We start from the raw sequence: 22,826 nt of genomic DNA, 5'->3' as shown, positions 1-22,826 counted from the left end.
GCCGACTGAACCGGGTAGGCCTGCGACTCAAGAAGTTTAAATGTGTGTTCTTAGCTCCTGAGGTTGCGATTCTGGACAGGAGGGCTGTTGCCAATGGGATTCAGCCCACCGAATCCAAAACAGAGGTGATTCGATGAGCACCCAGGCCCTGCAACACATCGAAGTTGCGTTCATTTCTGGGACTGTTGAACTATTTCAGGAACTTTCTGCCGAACTTGAGCACGTTATTGGAGCCGCTACACGTGCTCCTGCGTAAGGGTTGCAATTGGTTTTGGGGGGCCTGTCAGGAACGGGCTTTGGATCGGGTGCGAAACCTACTTTGTTCAAACAAGTTGTTAACCCTGTACGACCCCTGTAAAAAATTTGTTCTGACACGTGATGCATCGTCCTATGGGGTTGGGTGCGTGTTGCAGCAGGGTAATGCTGAGGGTCAACTATAATCTGTGGCTTATGCCTTCAGGTCGCGCTCTCAAGCAGAACGGGGATATGGGATGGTTGAGAAGGAAGCGCTTGCATGTGTCTATGGTGTAAAAAAAATGCATCAGTACCTCTTTGGTAGGAAGTTTGAATTAGACACGGACCACAAGCCATTAACATCCCTGTTGTCAGACAGCAAGGCTATCAATGCCAACACATCAGCTCGCATACAGCGATGGGCTCTCACGCTGGCTGCTTATGACTACTCCATCCGGCACCAGCCCGGCACTGAAAATTGCACTGACGCGCTCAGCAGGCTTCCACTGGCCACCACTGAGGGGGCAGCGGAACAAAGCGCTGAGATGGTCATGGCTGTCGATGTCTTTGACAGCATAGGCTCCCCCATTACAGCCCACCAGATCAAAATCTGGACAACAGAGATCCTCTCCTATCCCTGATTAAGAAATGTGTCCTGTCTGGGGATTGGGCACCCGCACACGGAGCATGCCCCGAGGAGGTCAGACCGTTCTACAGACGGATGGATGAGCTCTCCATGTAAGCCGACTGCCTACTATGAGGCAGCTGGGTGGTTATGCCCAGAAGGGCAGGAAGGCATTCATCAGGGAACTCCACAGTGAGCACTCAGGCATTGTGCTGATGAAGGCTATTGCCCGGTCACACGTTTGGTGGCCTGGAATACTGTGTTCACAGATGCACGACGTGTACCCAGCTGGGTAATGCCCCCAGGGAGGCCCCGCTCAGCCCGTGGTCCTGGCCCACCAGGCCATGGTCATGCACTCATGTTGACTATGCGGGCCCATTCATGGGAAAGATGTTCCTTATTGTGGTAGATGCGTACTCGAAATGGATCGAGTGCATCATTCTGAATTCATGCACGTCATCCACCACCGTGGAAAGCCTACATGCGATCTTTGCAACCCATGGCTTGCCGGACATTCTGGTTAGTGATAGTGGCCCATGTTTCACAAGCTACGAATTCCAAGAGTTTATGTCAGGCAATGGCATCAACCACGTCAGGACTGCGGCGTTCAAGCCGGCCTCCAATGGCCAAGCGGAACATGCGGTCCAAATCATTAAGCAAAGTATGCTCAGGATTCAAGAACCCTCCCTACAATGCCGCCTATCGCGTCTCCTGCTGGCCTGTAGATCCCGACCGCACTCGCTCACGGGGGTCCCGCCCGCAGAGCTACTAATGAAACGGACACTCAAAACTCGGTTGTCCCTCATTCACCCAGTCCTGACCAACATAGTTGAGGGCAAGCCCAAGTCACAAAACGAGTACCATGACCGTAATTCGAGGGGGAGATGTATGGAAATAAATTATCCTGTATTCATCCTCAATCACGCCATGGGGCCCAAATGGCTTGAGGGCACTGTAATTGACAAAGAGGGGAATAGGTTCATCGTGGTAAAACTCAACAATGGTCAGATATGCCGTAAGCATCTGAACCAAATTTAAAAAAAGGTTCAGCATCGACACGGAGGAACCTGAAGAAGACCATGAGATGGAGCTCACAACAACGCCAGTGAACGAGCAACAAGAGCAATCAGAAGAATGCAAGTCCCTGCGGTCACCCCGGACAGGCCAGAATCACCACAGATGACAGACACTCACATCAGTGTCCAACACTGGGAGCATAGACCACCTGAAAGACTAAACCTATGATCCCAATAAGACTTTGTGGGAGGGGGGGGGGGGGGAAGTGATGTCATGTATGTAACCACAATGTAACACCACTGTATTACTGTATACACTCAACCTAGATGCACACCTTGACCACAAGGGGTGAACTTGTGGGAGACACTCCTTACCTGATCTCACAGGTATAAAAAGGGAGGTCCCACGCAGGGTCATTGACTTTGGAGTCCTGTGAATAAAGAGTTAAGGTCACAGAGTGACCTTGTCCCCAGAATATGCCTCGTGTGGTTTCATACTGTAGAGTAAGGACTTTACAGGTTCAAGTCCTACTCCAGAGAGTTGTGCCCATAATCTAGGCTGACACTTCAGTGCTGACTTTCAGATGAGATGTCAAACTGAGATCCTATCGGTCTTTCAGTTTGATGTAAATTACACTATTCAAATAAGAGCAGTGTCCTGGCCAATATTTAGACTAAAACATATTATTTTGAGATTCAGTTTTGTTTTTTGTAAGATCTTGCTGTGTGAAATTGGCTGATGCATTGCCCTATGCTACAACAATGACTACACTTCAGAAGTACTTCATTGGTTGTGAAGTGCTTTAAGACATCCTAAGATCACAAAAGGCGCTATATAAATACAAGTTATTTTTTAAATTAGTTTTCATTGTTGTTTCAATCCTCGTCAAGAATACACACTGCTGATGGTGTCTGCTGCTGATGTCTGCAGCTTTCTCAGCATTGAAAATGTGTGATTTCCTGAAAATCTGTGATTTCCCCGTGGCGATCTATCTCTAAATCTAATTTTCTCGAGTATCATAGTAAACCCAACCAGTTTAATTGGGAGGATGTGAACACTACCAAGAAGAGACTGGTTTCCTGAACCAGTAATCCATCATTTGCTGTGATTCTTACTGCTCACTTACTGCTTGTTAGAGTGAAATTTTCAAAGGGACTGCTTTTACATCAAAGCAGATACACTTGTACGTTGCAGGGATATTGGAAATGGACGTATGAACAGTCATATGGAAGTCCCATTATGTTCTGTTACACCCCACCCCCGGTTAATGCTACTATTCAACTTTTTATTCTGATCTGTTATGTGATGTTAATTTTGGCAATTAATCAGGACAGGATGGCAAGGATGTAAAATATGGCTCAGTTATGTTCATATTTAAAGAGAAGCAGGTACTCAATCTTCTATATTGCAGCTGGACTCATGTTATGTTTTTAATCTCTAATTATAGGTTTTGAAAGCCAGCTGTTGAGTTATCACAGTTAGGGTACTGCAATATTACGTGTCAGGAGTTCCTCTATTGTTTTCAGTTGGATGCATGCTTTAACAAAGAGTGTTGCTGAACTGAAGTTGTATTCTTTAAAATCTAACTCCTTGAAGATGAATTAAGTTAAAATGGGATTCAGGGTTACAAGGATAGAGTTAGTTAAACACTGTTTGAAGTGTAATGATTTGTGAGCTGATTGAAGAATAGAACTGTCCACACCAAGGAAGGTAACCAATCACAGATGAATAATGTGTGATGTAAAGGTTAGATAGATAAATATTTGGAGTTTCATCTGATTTACCTGAACACGGAGAAACATTGCGGATCTTTTCCTTGAGAGATTAAATAGGTCAGATCCATGGAGTTCTAGGCTCTGCAAAAGCCGGAAGGATAGACAGAAAGGAAAAGGAGGTGTGGTAGTTCTATTGATAAAGGATGGAATCGCTGCAATAGTGAGAAACGATATTGGTGCAAATGATCAGGATGTTGAAGCAGTTTGGGTGGAGATAAGGAATAATAAAGGGAAAAAGTCACTGGTGGGCATAGTCAATAGGCCCCCTAACAGTAGCAACTCTGTTATCAGAGCATAAACCAGGAAATAGTGGGGGCTTGTAAAAAGGGAACAGCAATAATCATGGGTGATTTTAACCTCCATATTGATTGGACAAATCAATTTGGTCTGGGTAGCCTTGAGGAAGAGTTCATAGAGTGCAAAAGGGATGGGTTCCTTGAGCAGTATGTAACGGAACCAATCAGGGGGCAGGCTATCTGAGATCTGGTCCTGTGTAATGAGACAGGATTAATAAACAATCTCCTAGTAAAGGATCCCCTTGGAATGAGTGATTATAGCATGATTGAATTTCAAATTTAGATGGAGGGTGAGAAAGTTGGATCTCTAACCAGCGTACTAAGCTTAAATAAAGGAGACTATGAAGGTATGAGGGCTGTGTTGGGTAAAGTGGATTGGGAAAATAGATTAAAGTGTAGGACGGTTGATGAACAGTGATGTATATTTAAGGAGATATTTCACAACTCTCAAGAAAAATATATTCCAGTGAGGAGGAAAGGGCGTAAGAGAAAAGATAGCTAAGTAAAGAAATAAAGGAAGGTATTCAATTAAAAACAAAGGCATACAATGTGGCCAAAATTAGTGGGAGGACAGAAGATTACATAGAAACATAGAAAATAGGTGCAGGAGCAGGCCATTCAGCCCTTCTATCCTGCACCGCCATTCAACGAGTTCATGGCTGAACATGAAACTTCAGTACCCACTTCCTGCTTTCACGCCATACCCCTTGATCCCCCGAGTAGTAAGGACTTCATCTAACTCCCTTTTGAATATATTTAGTGAATTGGCCTCAACTACTTCCCGAGGTAGAGAATTCCACAGGTTCACCACTCTCTGGGTGAAGAAGTTTCTCCTTATCTCGGTCCTAAATGGCTTACCCCTTATCCTTAGACTGTGACCCCTGGTTCTGGACTTCCCCAACATTGGGAACATTCTTCCTGCATCCAACCTGTCCAAACCCGTCAGAATTTTAAACGTTTCTATGAGGTCCCCTCTCACTCTTCTGAACTCCAGTGAATACAAGCCCAGTTGATTCAGTCTTTCTTGATAGGTCAGTCCCACCATCCCGGGAATCAGTCTGGTGAATCTTCGCTGCACTCCCTCAACAGCAAGTATGTCCTTCCTCAAGTTAGGAGACCAAAACTGTACACAATACTCCAGGTGTGGCCTCACCAAGGCCCTGTACAACTGTAGCAACACCTCCCTGCCCCTGTACTCAAATCCCCTCGCTATGAAGGCCAACATGCCATTTGCTTTCTTAACCGCCTGCTGTACCTGCATGCCAACCTTCAATGACTGATGTACCATGACACCCAGGTCTCGTTGCACCTTCCCTTTTCCTAATCTGTCACCATTCAGATAATAGTCTGTCTCTCTGTTTTTACCACCAAAGTGGATAACCTCACATTTATCCACATTATACTTCATCTGCCACGCATTTGCCCACTCACCTAACCTATCCAAGTCACTCTGTAGCCTCATAGCATCCTCCTCGCAGCTCACACTGCCACTCAACTTAGTGTCATCCGCAAATTTGGAGATACTACATTTAATCCCTTCGTCTAAATCATTAATGTATAATGTAAACAGCTGGGGCCCCAGCACAGAACCCTGCGGTACCCCACTAGTCACTGCCTGCCATTCCGAAAAGTACCCATTTACTCCTACTCTTTGCTTCCTGTCTGACAACCAGTTCTCAATCCACGTCAGCACACTACCCCCAATCCCATGTGCTTTAACTTTGCACATTAATCTCCTGTGTGGGACCTTGTCGAAAGCCTTCTGAAAGTCCAAATATACCACATCAACTGGTACTCCTTTGTCCACTTTATTGGAAACATCCTCAAAAAATTCCAGAAGATTTGTCAAGCATGATCTCCCTTTTACAAATCCATGCTGACTTGGACCTATCATGTCACCATTTTCCAAATGCGCTGCTATGACATCCTTAATAATTGATTCCATCATTTTACCCACTACTGAGGTCAGGCTGACCGGTCTATAATTCCCTGCTTTCTCTCTCCCTCCTTTTTTAAAAAGTGGGGTTACATTGGCTACCCTCCACTCGATAGGAACTGATCCAGAGTCAATGGAATGTTGGAAAATGACTGTCAATGCATCTGCTATTTCCAAGGCCACCTCCTTAAGTACTCTGGGATGCAGTCCATCAGGCCCTGGGGATTTATCGGCCTTCAATCCCATCAATTTCCCCAACACAATTTCCCGACTAATAAAGATTTCCCTCAGTTCCTCCTCCTTAATAGACCCTCTGACCACTTTTATATCCGGAAGGTTGTTTGTGTCCTCCTTAGTGAATACTGAACCAAAGTACTTGTTCAATTGGTCTGCCATTTCTTTGTTCCCCGTTATGACTTCCCCTGATTCTGACTGCAGGGGACCTACGTTTGTCTTTACTAACCTCTTTCTCTTTACATACCTATAGAAACTTTTGCAATCCGCCTTAATGTTCCCTGCAAGCTTCTTCTCGTACTCCATTTTCCCTACCCTAATCAAACCCTTTGTCCTCCTCTGCTGAGTTCTAAATTTCTCCCAGTCCCCAGGTTCGCTGCTATTTCTGGTCAATTTGTATGCCACTTCCTTGGCTTTAATACTATCCCTGATTTCCCTAGATAGCCACGGTTGAGCCACCTTCCCTTTTTTATTTTTACGCCAGACAGGAATGTACAATTGTTGTAATTCATCCATGCGTTCTCTAAATGTCTGCCATTGCCCATCCACAGTCAACCCCTTAAGTATCATTAGCCAATCTATCTTGGCCAATTCATGCCTCATACCTTCAAAGTTACCCTTCTTTAAGTTCTGGACCATGGTCTCTGAATTAACTGTTTCATTCTCCATCCTAATGCAGAATTCCACCATATTATGGTCACTCTTCCCCAAGGGGCCTCGCACAATGAGATTGCTAATTAATCCTCTCTCATTACACAACACCCAGTCTAAGATGGCCTCCCCCCTAGTTGGTTCCTCGACATATTGGTCTAGAAAACCATCCCTTATGCATTCCAGGAAATCCTCCTCCACCGTATTGCTTCCAGTTTGGCTAGCCCAATCTATGTGCATATTAAAGTCACCCATTATAACTGCTGCACCTTTATTGCATGCACTCCTAATTTCCTGTTTGATGCCCTCCCCAACATCACTACTACTGTTTGGAGGTCTGTACACAACTCCCACTAACGATTTTTGCCCTTTAGTGTTCTGCAGCTCTACCCATATAGATTCCACATCATCCAAGCTAATGTCTTTCCTAACTATTGCATTAATCTCCTCTTTAACCAGCAATGCTACCCCACCTCCTTTTCCTTTTATTCTATCCTTCCTGATTGGGAAGCGATTAAAAGCCAACAAAGAATGACTAAAAAAATTATTAAGAAAGGGAAGATAGACTATGAATGTAAACTAGCATGAAATATAAAAACAGATAGCAAGAGTTTGTATAGGTATATAAAAAGGAAAAGAGTGGCTAGAGTAAATGTTGGTCCCTTAGAGGACGAGACCGGGGAATTAGTAATGGGGAACATGGAGATGACAGAAACTCTGAACAAATATTTTGTATCAGTCTTTACGGTAGAGGACACTAACAATATTCCAACAGTGGATAGTCAAGGGGCTATAGGGGGGAGGGGGGAGGAACTTAACACAATTACAATCACTAAGGAGGTGGTACTCAGTAATATAATAGGACGAAAGGCAGATAAATCCCCTGGACCTGATGGCTTGCATTCTAGGGTCTTAAGAGAAGGAGCGGCAGGGATTGTGGATGCATTGGTTGTAATTTACCAAAATTCCCTGGATTCTGGGGAAGTCCTAGCAGATTGGAAAACTGCAAATGTAACGCCCCTATTTAAAAAAGGAGGCAGACAAAAAGCAGGAAACTATAGACCAGTTAGCCTAACATCTGTAGTTTGGAAGATGTTGGAGTCCATTATTAAAGAATCAGTAGCAGGACATTTGGAAAAGCAAAATTTGGTCTGGCTGAGTCAGCATGGATTTATGAAGGATTTATGTTTGACAAATTTGCTAGAATTCTTTGAGGATGTAACAAACAGGATGTATAAAGGGGAACCAGTGGATGTGGTGTATTTGGACTTCCAGAAGGCATTTGACAAGGTGCCACATAAAAGGTTACCGCACAAGATAAAAGTTCACGGGGTGGGGGGTAATATATTAGCATGGATAAAGGATTAGCTGACTAACAGAAAACAGAGTGTCGGGATAAATGGTTCATTCTCTGGTTGGCAATCAGTAACCAGTGGGGTGCCACAGGGATCAGTGCTGGGACCCCAACTATTTACAATCTATATTAACAACTTGGAGGAAGGGATCGAGTATAACGTAGCCAAGTTTGCTGACTATACAAAGATGGGAGGAAAAGCAATATGTGAGAAGGGCACAAATATCTGCAAAAGGACAAAGACAGGCTAAATGAGTGGGCAAAAATTTGGCAGATGGAGTATAATGTTGGAAAGTGTGAGGTCATGCACTTTGGCAGAAAAAAAATCAAAGAACAAGTTATTATTTAAATGGAGAAAGATTTCAAAGTGCTGCAGTACAGTGGGACCTGGGAGTACTTGTGCATGAAACACAAAAGGATAGTATGCAGGTACAGCAAGTGATCAGGAAAGCCAATGGAATCTTGGCCTTTATTGCAAAGGGAATGGAGTATAAAAGCTGGGAAGTCTTGCTACAGCTATACAGGGTATTGGTGAGGCCACACCTGGAATACTGCGTGCAGTTTTGGTTTCCATATTTACGAAAGGATATACTTGCTTTGGAGGCAGATCAGAGAAGGTTCACAAGGTTAATTCCGGAGATGTGGTTGACTTATGAGGAAAGGTTGAGTAGGTTGGGCCTCTACTCATTGGAATTCAGAAGAATGAGAGGTGATCTCATTGAACCGTATAAGATTATGGAGGGGGCTTGACAAGGTGGATGTAGAGAGGATGTTTCCACTAATAGGGGAGACTAGAACTTGAGGGCATAATCTTAGAATAAGGGGCCGCCCATTTAAAACTGAGGTGAGGAGAAATTTCTTCTCAGAGGGTTGTGGATCTGTGGAATTCACTGCCTCAGAGAGCTGTGGAAGCTGGGACACTGAATAAATTTAAGACTGAAATAGACAGTTTCTTAAATGATAAGGGGTTATGGAGAACGGGCAGGGAAGTGGACCTCAGCCATGATCGTATTAAATGACGGAGCAGGCTCGAGGACAGTATGGCCTACTCCTGCTCCTATTTCTTATGTTCTTACATTCTTAAAAGGAACAGATTTGATGAGCCAAATGGCCTTTATGTTTTCCATGTTTCCTTATGTTCTTACTTAATGACTGAACAACTGATATTTTACAGCGAGTAAAGGAAATGGAAAATGCTGAGAAATTACAAGAACAATCAAATTCTCACGTAAGTATCTACAGCTTCTTATAAGCCACATACTAAGTAAAGTTTTTTCCAAATTTTAATATGTTACACTGAGTCAGGCTGTACCCTTGTGTGAAAATGACAGTCCAAAAAAAGTAAACTTTATGAATCCTATTTTTCAAAGCAATTTTTAAACTCTAGTTCCAAGTTATTTGCTTTTTGGTTCACAACTGCCAACCAACAATTCCCATCCATAAGGGGGGGATGGGGAACATGCTCTCAGGCCTTTGTCAATGCCACACTGCAAGGTATGCGAGTGTGGTTGGGGCGCAACCTCAGATTTGCTCTTTATTTTATATGAGTAGTACCCCATCTTCATGCTGCAGAACTTCCTGACACCATGGCTGAGATAAGGAAAATTATGGGTGTACTGTGTTTGAAGAATTAATGAGTTAGAAGGAGCTAGATTAGATTCAATTGAGGTGCTGCAGCAATTTTTGGTGTTTGTTATTTTAGATCCCTCCCTATCCTACTGCCATTGTCAACTTCTCACCGTGAGTTCTTCTGATGTTGTCATCAGTACTCGTTATTTAAAGTTAAATATTTAAAGGCAAACAATTGACATGGAATAAAACTAAAGAATACTAAAGCTAATCAGATTTCTTTATTTCTTTTTAAAAGGGCGATTCTCTTTAATTTAAGGATGATCAACTGAGAACTAACTGTGTAGTTTTTCTTTCAGTTACTGAGAAAGAAAGAAGGTTTCAGTCATATCCCAGTTAGGAATCATACATTCCTCTTCTGCACTAACCACCAGAGTAATGAAGGATTGAACAGATATGCAACAGGAAATAGGAGAGAACCAACATTTTTGCAATGCAAGAGCAACTTCAGCAACATTGGTAAGGAAGGAACAAGGCAGCAAGTGTAGCTTGAATGCTTCTAAATGGCCTAAATGCACAGCAGTTGTGGAATGAACCATACAGACCTGGGTGGTCCCAGGTTAATCTCTGCACTGTGCTGAGTTAACGAATCTAAGTGCAGCAGTGGAAGTGGTTGTGTTGGCATTAGTTCCTCAGGAATAGGGAGGGGAAAAATTCAGACAGATATCTTGGTCTTGATTGCTTCCCACTAGCCCCTGCTGAAAAGTGCACTGCTCGCTTACAGAAAATGTTGCCATTTGTAATTATGAAAGAAATATTCTCCCTAATTTTCACTTGGATCTGTGTATTTAAAAATTTTCTTTTTTTAAACAGTTGAGTAATCTTTGAAAATTCAAACAAAATAAAAACTGAAAATTAACAAACTTTATTCACGTACCTATGATGAGCATGCCAAAAAATTATCTGCAGTGGAATTTGTCTCTGTTTTTGGATAGCAAATAGGTTAATAGTCAAATTTCTACAAACTCAAGACTGCCATCAGTAGGAACTTATTACTGCAGCCCTGGTATAATGGCCGAGATTTTCCTGAAAACTTGCACCATAGCAATGCATCTACGCGATATTCACCTACATAAGTGCAGATTTTCCAGGAAATTATGGCGTAAGTGACTTAAATCATTACTTATGCCACACCAAATTTCCTGGGCCATTTGCATCACGCTGTCATTATCCTAGCCAAAACAGAACTTAAAGGTAATTTCCATAGCTCCGACCTACCCCTTATTAAAATCAATGGTGACTTTCCGGATTGAACATGTGTTTTCTCACTGCTGCCACCTGGACTGGAAAATAATGGGCCTGCTGACCTAGCAGCGACGTGATTTCTCCAAGATTGATGTGGAAAACAGAGAGATGTTCTTTTACACTTATACGAAAAGAAACACATCTGCACAATTATCTCTAGCACTTCCCCAAATATTAGAATTATCGTTATATTAAATCTGTGGTTATTATTTAGTGTACACAAAGCCTGCTCAATATGTCCTTGAATTTGATCATGTAATGAACTAAAACTCTACAATCTCAGCAAAATCCTCAGAAATAGTCAGAATTCGATTGGACTGGATTCTAACTCGAACCGTGCATCCGTAAAGAAATAATACCAGCAAAAGCAGCATTCTCATATGTTTTCAATGTTTTATTTGAGGAAAATAACTCATCCATGGTTCGGAGGCGAAGAGAACAAATTGTGGCAGATAAAGCTGCGGAGTCCTGAGTGACGTTAGCTTAATAAATAGATAATTCATCTGGTTAATAGTTATTTTTTAACATTGAGATTACAGGATCTGAAAGCTGTTCACATGGCAGAAACTCTGAGTTGATATTTATGAAACTTAATCATGCAATATAATCCATCTGACAGCAACTTTTGTCAGTTTGATCATTATTTTCCAGCTGATCAAATTTGAGGGGCTATTTGGATATGAATTTGCCAGACCAAACAAAATTACTTAAAAAAAAGTCCACTTTTCAAATAGGAATTTCACAATAAGTTTCAGATAGAAACGTTACTACTTCCATTAATCTAACGTCTCAAATAAAGCAAATGGAAAGAAAAAAAAAAGTTTTGTCAGACAAAAGCTCTAAAGCACAAAGTCCAAGCACCAGTTATGTATTGCTAGTCTATCCTTAACTTCAACTATTCACTGCAATATCCCCATGAACGTTTGGAAGTGTAAGCCCAGCAAATGAGTTTTCACTAGTCAAATTGTGGGCCTGACTAATTGTGGAAGAACATCCGTTGTTTCTGTGTTCTATGAAGTGGTCTAAGGCACGGGGTTGGGGGTAATATATTAGCATGGATAGAGGATTGGCTAACTAACAGAAAAAGAGAGTCGGGATAAATGGTTCATTCTCTGGTTGGCAACCAGTAACTAGAGGGGTGCCGCAGAGATCAGTGCTGGGATCCCAACTATTTACAATCTATATTAACGACTTGGAAGAAGGGACTGAGTGTAACGTAGCCAAGTTTGCAGACGATACAAAGATGGGAGGAAATGTGTGAGGAGGTCACAAAAAGTCTGCAAAAGGACATAGACAGGCTAAGTGAGTGGGCAAAAATTTGGCAGGTGGAGTATAATGTTGGAAAGTGTGAGGTCATGCACTTTGGCAGAAAAAAATCAAAGAGCAAGTTATTATTTAAATGGAGAAAGATTTCAAAGTGCTGCGGTATAGCGGGACCTGGGGGTATTTGTGCATGAAACACAAAAGGATGGTATGCAGGTACAGCAATTGATCAGGAAGGCCGATGGAATCTTGGCCTTTATTGCAAAGGGGATGGAGTATAAAAGCAGAGAAGTCTTGTTACAGCTATACAGGGTATTGGTGAGACCACACCTGGAATACTGCATGCAGTTTTGGTTTCCATATTTATGAAAGGATATACTTGCTTTGGAGGCAGTTCAGAGAAGGTTCACTAGGTTGATTCTGGAGATGAGGGGATTGAGTTATAAGGAAAGGGTGAGTAGTTTGGGCCTCTAATCATTGGAATTCAGAAGAATGAGAGGTGATCTTATTGAAATATATAAGATTATGAGGGGGCTTGACAAGGTGAATGCAGAGAGGATGTTTCCACTGATGAGGAGACTAGAACTAGAGGGCATGATCTTAGAATAAGGGGCCGCCGATTTAAAACTGAGATGAGGAGAAATTTCTTCACTGAGGGTTGTAAATCTGTGGAATTCGCTGCCTCAGAGAGCTGTGGAAGCTGGGACATTGAATAAATTTAAGACTGAAATGGACAGTTTCTTAAATGATAAGGGGATAAGGGGTTATGCGGAGCAGGCAGGGGAGTGGAGCTGAGTCCATGATCAGATCAGCCATGATCTTATTGAACGGCGGAGCAGGCTTGAGGGGCCGTATGGCTTACTCCTGTTCCTATTTCTTATGTTCTTATATTCTTTTGAAATACAAAAGTCAGCGAAATTTTGGGGAGTGTTTGAACTCTGGGGTGTCAAGCTGTGTGCTGGCATACCAAAGCAGAATCTCACAGTTTCAGGTTATAATGTATTACATATAAAATACCTGTTAAATATTAAGGAGTGTATATTGGTTCACAGAAGCTGCATCTGCTTTGGAAGATACCTGTGGAGTCGGCTTAACTCAAGATAAAAGAAGTTCAAAATGTAATTCAATCGTGGCAAGCAATGAAAGGTAAGAAAAGAAAACACAACAGTTCAAAGTGCAGGGTTCAGTAAAAAATGAAGTAAATCCCAGTCATGAAGATGATGCCATTTTATTTTAATATGTTTCCGTTTGTCTTTGATCAATAACTGTTTGATCAGTTCTTTCTTCGAGCTGCTTTTTATTTGTGTCTGACAATGGATATGGTACAAACTCACTGGGAAACCTTCCAAAGATCAGTTGACACCAACATCAAGTGGATTCCACCAATCACCAATGCCTTCAACAGATTTATAGTAATTATTAAAGCTGCTGTAAAACACAGCCAGAATTATTAAAAGCACTGGGACGCAAAGCGAAGAGATGGTTGACCTCCTCCTTCTCTGAGGGTTATAAATCTGTGGAATTTACTGCCTCAGAGAGCTGTGGAAGCTGGGACATTGAATAGCTTCGATGGTATGAGACGTGAATTGGCTAGAATAGACTAGCGAATGATACTTAAAGGGTTGATGGTGGATAGGCAATGACAAACATTTAAAGATCACATGGATGAACTTCAACAATTGTACATTCCTGTCTGGTGTAAAAATAAAATGGGGAAGGTGGCTAACCCGTGGCTAACAAGGGAAATTAGGGATCGTGTTAAGTCCAAGGAAGAGGCATATAAATTGGCCAGAAAAAGCAGCAAACCTGAGGACTGGGAGAAATTTAGAATCCAGCAGAGGAGAACAAAGTGTTTAATTAGGAGGGTGAAAATAGAGTATGAGAGTAAGCTTGCAGGGAACATAAAAACTGACTGTAAAAGCTTCTATAGATATGTGAAGAGAAAACGATTAGTGAAGACAAATGTAGGTCTCTTGCAGTCAGAATCAGGTGAATTTATAATGGGGAACAAAGAAATGGCAGACCAATTGAACAAATACTTTGGTTCTGTCTTCACGAAGGAAGAGACAAGTAACCTTCCGGAAATACTAGGGGACCGAGGGTCTAGCAAGAAGGAGGAGCTGAAGGAAATCCTTATTAGTCAGGAAATTGTGTTAGGGAAATTGATGGGATTGAACACCGATAAATCCCCAGGGCCTGATAGTCTGCATCTGCATTCCAGAGTACTTAAGGAAGTGGCCCTAGAAATAGTGGACGCATTGGTGGTCATTTTCCAACATTCTATAGACTCTGGATCAGCTCCTATGGATTGGAGGGTAGCTAATGTAATCCCACTTTTTAAAAAAGGAGGGAGAGAAAACGGAATTATAGACTGGTTAGCCTGACATCGGTAGTGGGGAAAATGTTGGAATCAATTATTAAAGACGTAATAGCAGCGCATTTGGAAAGCAGTGACAGGATCGATCCAAGTCAGCATGGATTTATGAAAGGGAAATCATGCTTGACAAATCTTCTAGAATTTTTTGAGGATGTAACAAATAGAGTGGACAAGGGAGAACCAATGGATGTGGTGTATTTGGACTTTCAAAAGGATTTTGACAAGGTCCCACACAAGAGATTAGTGTGCAAAATTAAAGCACAGGTATTGGGGATAATGTATTGACGTGGTTGGCAGACAGGAAGCAAAGAGTAGGAATAAATGGGTCCTTTTCAGAATGACAGGCAGTGACTAGTGGGGTACCACAAGGTTCAGTGCTGGGCCCTCAGCTATTTACAATATACATTAATGATTTGGATGAAGGAATTGAATGTAATATCTCCAAGTTTGCAGATGACATTAAGCTGGGTAGCAGTGTGAGCTGTGAGGAGGATGCTAAGAGGCTGCAGGGTGACTTGGACAGGTTAGGAAAGTGGGCAAATGTATGGCCGATGCAGTATAATGTAGATAAATGTGAGTTTATCCACTTTGGTGGTAAAAACAGGGAGGTGGAATATTATCTGAATGGAGACAGATTAGGAAAAATGGGGGTGCAACGAGACCTGGGTGTCATGGTACATCAGTCATTGAAAGTTGGAATGCAGGTACAGCAGGCGGTAAAGAAGACAAATGGCATGTTGGCCTTCATAGCGAGAGGATTTGAGTATAGGAGCAGGGAGGTCTTACTACAGTTATACAGGGCCTTGGTAAGGCCACACCTTGAATATTGTGTACAGTTTTGGTCTCCTAATCTGAGGAAGGACATTCTTGCTATTGAGGGAGTGCAATGAAGGATTCACCAGACTGATTCCCAGGATGGCAGGACTGACATATGAAGGAAGACTGGATCGACTAGGCTTATATTCACTGGAATTTAGAAGAATGAGAGGGGCTCTCATAGAAACATATACAATTCTGACGGGAGTGGACAGGTTAGATGCAGGAAGAATGTTCCCAATGTTGGGGAAGTCCAGAACCAGGGGTCACAGTCCAAGGATAAGGGCTAAGCCATTTAGGACCGAGATGAGGAGAAACTTCTTCACCCAGAGAATTGTGAACCTGTGGAATTCTCTACCGCAGAAAGTTGTTGAGGCCAGTTCGTTAGATATATTCAAAAGGGAGCTAGATATGGCCCTTACAGCTAAAGGGATCAAGGGGTATGGAGAGAAAGCAGGAATGGGGTACTGAAGTTGCATGTTCAGCCATGAACTCATTGAATGGTGGTGCAGGCTCGAAGAGCCGAATGGCGGTGCAGGCTCGAAGAGCCGAATGGCCTACTCCTGCACTTATTTTCTATGTTTCTATGTTACTGGCAACTGGTAAAATTCCACCAATTTGGAGGGAGACTAAAATAATTGCCCTCCTGAAGCAGGGGAAGAATGCTTGTGAAACCTCCAGCTGCCGCCTGATCTCCTTACTTTGCACTTGTTATAAAGTGCTGGAGAGGCTACTATTCCACAGGCTTGCCCCCATCATTGAGCCAACTATTTCTAAAGGAGCAAGCGGGCTTCCGGAGTGGCCATAACTGCTGCGACCAAGTGGTAGGTTTAACAATGCACATTGAAGCAGGCTTCCAGTGCCAGCTCAAAACTCCGTAGCACTCGTGGACCTGTCAGCGGCATATGACACAGTATAGAAGCATGGATTGCTTTTCAAGTTCTCCACCATTTTACCCTGCAGAAGAACGATCCATTTTCTCAACTCCATGCTTAGCAACCAACATGTACTCCGGCACCCAGAAGAGCAGATATATTGCCAACGGACTCCCAAGGGTTCTGTCTTGGCACCCATGTTATTTAACGTTTACACCAGTGATCTGTCCGAAACAGAGTCCAGTAAGTTCGGATACGCTGATGACATTGCCTTGGCCACACAAAACATGAATCTGTCCATCACCAAGGGACCCTGACCATTGATTTACAGAGGATGGAGGCCTACTTCCATTGATAGGAACTTTGACCAAACGACAAAAGACTCACCTCTCGACATTCCACCTCAACACCCATCAAGCAAACCAAGCTTATGAAAGTCTCCTTTTGCGGCACAGAGGTAAACCATGACAAAAAACCCTCCAATTTAGGAGTCATGCTTGATCGCAACCAGTCATATAGACAACATCTCCAGAACCTTGGGAAGAAACTAAAGAGTAGGGTTAACATGATCCAGAAATTCTCCGGATCCACATGGCGAACACACGCTAAAACCCTCTGTACGGCAGCACTTGCCCTGGTGCACTCTACAGTGGAGTACTGCTCTCCGACATGGCTATCAAGTCCGCATGTCAAATCCGTTGATGTCCAGCTGAATTCTACTATGAGAATTATCACCGTTATGCTTTTACCGACAACAACACCTTGGCTGCCTGTGCTTGCAAACATCGCACCACCACCCATACGCCGCGAATATGCGGTCTCCAGTGAATACAACCACTACACCAGCAAAGACATGCTGACTGAGGCTGACTTGAACAACCTACCACCAACCCATCTCAAATCTAGAAGGCCATTTTGGACCATCGCCAAAGCCCTTCAGTGATCTCCCCTCAGTCTTTATGACCGATGGCGAAATGCTTGGAAGAACTGCGACATGCGGAATGTATTTTTATAGAGGGCCCCACAGTAAAACTTGAAGGATCAAACCTTCTTCACAAACAGTGGACAACCATTAACCACCTCAAAACTGATGATAGATGCTGCCATTTTTGCCATAGATGTAAGATTAAAGCATCCCCATCATGCGACTGTGAAGCTCCTAATCAGAACCTGGAGCACATCATTGAGCACTGCCCTCAGAGGAAATTCGTAGGCGGTCTACAAGATATCCATGCTGTTACACCAGAAGCTTTGGCCTGGATATCTGACTTAGATATTGACATTTGATTTGCTACTACCATTCGAAAGAAGACGACGATCAATGTGATTATTTTGACATGATCCTGTGAAATAATTCAGTGTGCTATTACTGTAGAGAACAACCAATGAAAACAACAAAATTAATGTTTGATTAGGAAATGTGCTTTGTAATACTCTTTCACAAGGGATTAGGGCACATAATTAATTAATCAAACCTCACAAACCACCAGCTGTAATATAAGGTGCATAACAGGAAAGAAGGTAATGTCTGATTAGTTACTTATATTTGGCCTGGCACAGTCTCATAATAGCAGTGAATTACCTGGATGGTGGTCAGCATGAGATTTGCATCCATAGAAAAATAAAATAGTAGATAAATCCCGCCCACCAAAAAAATTCTCTTCTGTCTTTATTGTCCACAGTACTCAAAAACTAGGCCCATGGTGCCAGCCGTCACCATTTCTACAAAGATTAAGAACCAAAGTTCAAGTATCTCCCTTGACAAATATCCACAAAGAAGAACAATCCCAGAACATCTCTATTATACACTAACATAGCTAAACCGGTAAGTATATTATTGTACAACCAATTCCATATTACAGTCTAGGTACTCATGCAAGCAGACACTGAATTTAGACACTCTTGATAGCACATCAACTGATATTGCAATCAACCCTGGTAGAATTTTTATCTCATTGAAAATATTTCAGAGCTAGGACATATTTTTCTGAGAACACTCAAAATAAAGTACACTCTGAACTGCATTTGGTCTATTCTTCATTAGCAATTAATATAATTATATCCTTCCAGATGGTTGCTAATGTAAAGTGTTTTGTAAACTTTAGGAACACAAAGGAGCTCCAACATCAGAATGCTGAGGAGTTCCATTTACACACATACCTCATTGACCCTGGCATAGCCTACTTTCAATGGCAACAAAGCTATCATGACTGGTCAGTGCAAATGCACTTCAAGGATGCCAGTACATATCATGACACATGTAGTAATTCATTAGATGTTGGAAGGACTTTTTTCAAGTCAAAAGTACTAGTGATTGCATTAAGTGAGTAAAATATTATAAAGTCATCCAAGTTAATTAATATGCCTCTATTTCATTGTGTTCACAAGATAGGTTCAGATAATGAAGACCCTTCAAACCATTTGGTCTCCACCTTTCAGAATACCAACCACACTGTTTTCCAATTACACCATCTAGTTACTTTTCTAAATGAATCCAGTATCCTGGCTTTAATCACTCTTCCTGACAACTTAATTCCAGCCATTGATCACTCTATATAAAGAAATACTTTTTGATGTCTGCCCTAAATTTGCCCTTTGTAACCCTAAATCTTTGTTCTCTTGTCCTATGCCTGAAAGGATTGTTTTAGATTTCCTTTCTCTATTTCATTAAGTTTCTTATGTAACTATACAAGGTCATCTCTAAAATGTGTTTTTGCAAAGCTGAAGTGTCCCAGCTTCTCAAGTTATTCCTCACAGGTCTTCTTTCTGACACCAGAGACCAAGCTGTTTGATCTTTTCTGCACTGCCTTGGAGGCCACCTTCTGTTGTCAATTATTGGAATTGTAACACAATTATTAGAGATAGAATGGGGTGAAAGCATAGAGGAATTTAAACTACACCTTGTATTTATATAGTGCCTTTAACGTAGCAATCATCTCAAGACATTTCACAAAAACATAATTTAAACAATGGATGGAGATATTATGAGGGATGACCGAAAGCTTGGTCAAATAGATGGATTTTAAAGCAGGATTGGGGCAGAGAGGCAGAGAAGAGTCTATGGAGGGAATTCCAGAGTGTGGGGTCTAGGTGGTTGAAGGCACAGCAGCTAATGGTGGGGCAAAGGAGAGAATTTTAAAGCCTGGAGCCTAGATGTATAAAGGCATGGCTGCTAATTGCCCGAGATTGTACGAGTTTAATCACACATTAGAACTAAAATAAATTTCAATCATAAAATATGTACCGCAATACCATGTATATTATATTTGCTAAGAATCACACTCTTACATAGTTCTATAAACTGCATAACATTAAGAATTCAGTTTTCAATATGATTGATAAACAAAGTGAACTAGTAACAACCAATTCTCATTGTTATTTATACTTTTGTTTTTAAACAGTGAAGGATTTATCAGCCTTCAAGGGGATGCAAGATAATATCTTCAGGCAACATTTGATGGAAAACAGGAGACATGACCTCGACTGTTAGATTGTTATTATGACAGTGAAAGATACATGATAGAAACAAACACTCTATTGGCCACTCTTGAATCAGATGAAACCTTCTAAGTGAAGTTTTCTGTCCAAACTAGTCAACTTGACTGGGGGGCGGGATGTATTGATGACAGCATTACCAATCCTTAATAGTTTATTGGTATTGTAATATTTTTATGTATGCAATACACTGAGATGGGAGTGACAATTCCTTTCCTATCTCTGTGAATCACATACAAAATAAAATAAAAATTTACAAAATTATACATTGCTAACAAAATTGTGTTTAACATTATAAAGGAAATATATTCAACTGACTAATCCCAAATGTTATAGTTTTTCCCATTATTTTATTAATGAACAGTTTTCAAGACTCACGAACAAACCGTATTGAGATATGCCAGAAAGTAATTATATCTCCTTTTGCAAAGAACTGAATGTACTTCTTAAGAACAAGCAAGCAGACAACTAGAGATTCGGTTTTCAAATTGATGGTTTAAACTTGAGATATTCATGTCACTTTGATTTCTCCACACTGCAAGAGTCAATGAGAATTTGGTTAAACACTATGGGCTGGATTTTCAAGGAGTTTGCGACCATTTTAGTGCTTGGACGAAGCGCTAAAATGAGTTTTTTGGCACTAAACAAGGCAAACAAAATTTAGTGTCGGGGCAGAACATCCGGCAGTGGTTTTGCAGCGGCGCTAAAACTTAGCGCCCTCCTGACGTTGTGAGCATTTGGATGACGTCAATCATTGTGCAATGCTGCACTAGCACCCCGGGCGGAACTTGAGCATATCGCCCAATTTAGCATCCGTCCGGGAACCCGCCAATTATATAGTGACCATTGCTGTCTTGACTAATTCAGTATTGAAAAGGATTTGGAGAAGGCGGCTGCATTTATCATAGTGAAGTTAATAGTTTATGGTTTACAATTGTTAGTTTATAGTTTGCTGTAAAGGACATTTTAAAAGATGGGAGCTATACTATGTCAGCCATTATTCCTGGCTGCTATAATTATACAGCGTTGAGCTGCAAGAAGGCTTATTGATGATCATTTTGAATGTAATCAAAGAGGACGCAGAGATATGGGGAGGAGACTCTTACCCCCAGTGAGTTTACAGGGAACAGCGCTCATACCTGCAGCTCTCTGAGGCACAGTGCATTTGAAGGCTGCGTTTCCGAAATGAAGTGCTGACAGAGATATGCCAGCTCATAAATGCAGACCAGCAGCCTACCAGCAGCAACAGGACTGCACTGCCCGTCAAGGTGAAGGTGACTGCAGCATTTTTCTTCTATGCCTCCAGCTCCTTTCAGGCATCAGCAGGGGTCATATGTTCCATCTCCCAGCATGTTACACGTTGCAGTATTCGCCAGGTGACCGTTGCACTGTACGCATGCAGGATGGACTTCATGAACTTCCCAATGACCAAGGAGGCCCAGAATGAAATCTGTAGGTTTTGGATGATTTGCTGGCTTCCCCAAGGTTCAGGTTGCCATTCACTGTACACACATCATCCTACAAGCACCCGTACACAATCAAGAGGCTTACTGAAACCAAAAGGGATTCCACTCCGTGAACGTTCAGATCGTCTGCGACCATACTCAGCGCATCATGGCAGTTAATGCCCAATATCCAGGGAGCAGGCATGATGCTTTCATCTTGCGCGAGAGCAGTGTCTCAGGCCTATTGCAGCTTCAACCACAAGGCAAAGGCTGGATGCTGGGGGAGAAAGGTTATAGCTTCGCCGCCTGGTTCATGAACCCCCTCTGGAACCCTCAGACAGAAGGCGAGCATCGCTATAATGAGAACCATGCAGCCACATGCAACATCATCGAATGGACAACTGGAATGCTCAAGCAGCGCTTCCGATACCTGGACCACTCTGGAGGCTGCCTGCAATACTCTCCTCAGCAGGTCTCAGTTTATTGTGGTGTGTTGCATGCTACACAACTTAGTCATATTGAGGGGACAGGATTTGCCAATTGGGATTGCAGAACCACTTCAGGAGAGAGGGGGGGGGGGGGGAGGAAGAGGAGCCTGGCGAGGAACCAATGCCACCACCACCCCCATCACAACTACAGGAGAGGCATCGTGGAAATGTTGCCACTGCAAAAGCCTTGCGTCAACAGCTGATAATTGAATGCTTTGCTTGAAGAGTGAACGGCATGTTTGACCGTTGCCTGGCTACTCTATCCCACCATGTTGACTATTCCCTCTTTTATTCTGCAAATGAGACACTACAAAGGAACGGTTAAGGTAAACAACAGGTTTTCTCAAAAATGTAAACTTTTCCAACTTTGTAAACATTAAAAACTTTTATAACGTAACATTAACATAATTTGAAAACTTTAATAAAAGAAGAAAAACACACCTACTCCAATGCCTTTTAACACTGGGTGTTCCCCTCACCCCCCCCCCCCCCTTACCGTTACCCCTAGCCCCCTCTCTCGCATACTCCCCCTTCCCAAAGTGGCACCAGTTCGTGCAGCAAGGTGGCCAGAGTCCTGCTGAGATTGGTGGTGGGGGGGGGGGGGGGGGGGCGGCGGGAGAGAGACCTTGGAGACGCCATGTGGGGATCTACTGGAGAAACTCAGGGTATGGAAGCCCTGGCTTCTGACCAACGAGCCTCTGGCTCGGCATCACCAGTCACTTGTGGTGTGGGTCTGGGTGTGACACTGGGAACTCCAGTGTCACTGGTATCGGTCATCAGTAGCGTGTGGGCATTGACAGCCTCGCAGGTTGCACGGACAATCTGCGACCCTACCTCCGTAATGGTCACAGTGAGTGTCGCAATGCTCGCGGGAATCCTTCCCAGGACCTTGAATTGTCGGGTGAGCTGGATGCTCTTCCTCTACAGTGACACCATGTCCAGTTGGACGTCTGCCTGTCTGTCAGCAGACCAACTTTGCTGACTCACCCTCCAGAGAGACGACATATGGGATTCGATCCCAGAACTGCGTTGCTGCATGCGCCTAGTAGTCCCAGGAGCCTTGGATATGTC

At 42.7% G+C, this 22,826-nt stretch overlaps 1 protein-coding gene across 4 annotated transcripts in view; it reads left to right on the top strand.

The window, feature by feature from the left end:
* Window positions 1-22,315, top strand: part of LOC139267291 (cytosolic carboxypeptidase 2-like) — a 438,496-nt gene extending 416,181 nt beyond the window's left edge. For all 4 annotated transcript variants that reach the window (XM_070885365.1, XM_070885363.1, XM_070885364.1 and 1 more), the window contains 5 exons: window positions 9,297-9,350; window positions 10,051-10,210; window positions 13,312-13,405; window positions 18,010-18,152; window positions 19,729-22,315. In XM_070885365.1, the coding sequence (XP_070741466.1) occupies window positions 9,297-9,350; window positions 10,051-10,210; window positions 13,312-13,405; window positions 18,010-18,139 (438 nt within the window). In that variant the 3' untranslated portion in view covers window positions 18,140-18,152; window positions 19,729-22,315. The remainder of the gene's footprint in view (window positions 1-9,296; window positions 9,351-10,050; window positions 10,211-13,311; window positions 13,406-18,009; window positions 18,153-19,728) is intronic.
* The last annotated feature ends 511 nt before the right edge of the window (window positions 22,316-22,826 follow it).

The sequence above is a fragment of the Pristiophorus japonicus genome, chromosome 7 (genome assembly GCF_044704955.1).
Source record: "Pristiophorus japonicus isolate sPriJap1 chromosome 7, sPriJap1.hap1, whole genome shotgun sequence".
NCBI lineage: Eukaryota > Metazoa > Chordata > Chondrichthyes > Pristiophoridae > Pristiophorus > Pristiophorus japonicus.
The sequence above is the reverse complement of the archived record's forward strand: the minus strand, read 5'-3'. Positions and strand labels throughout refer to the sequence as shown.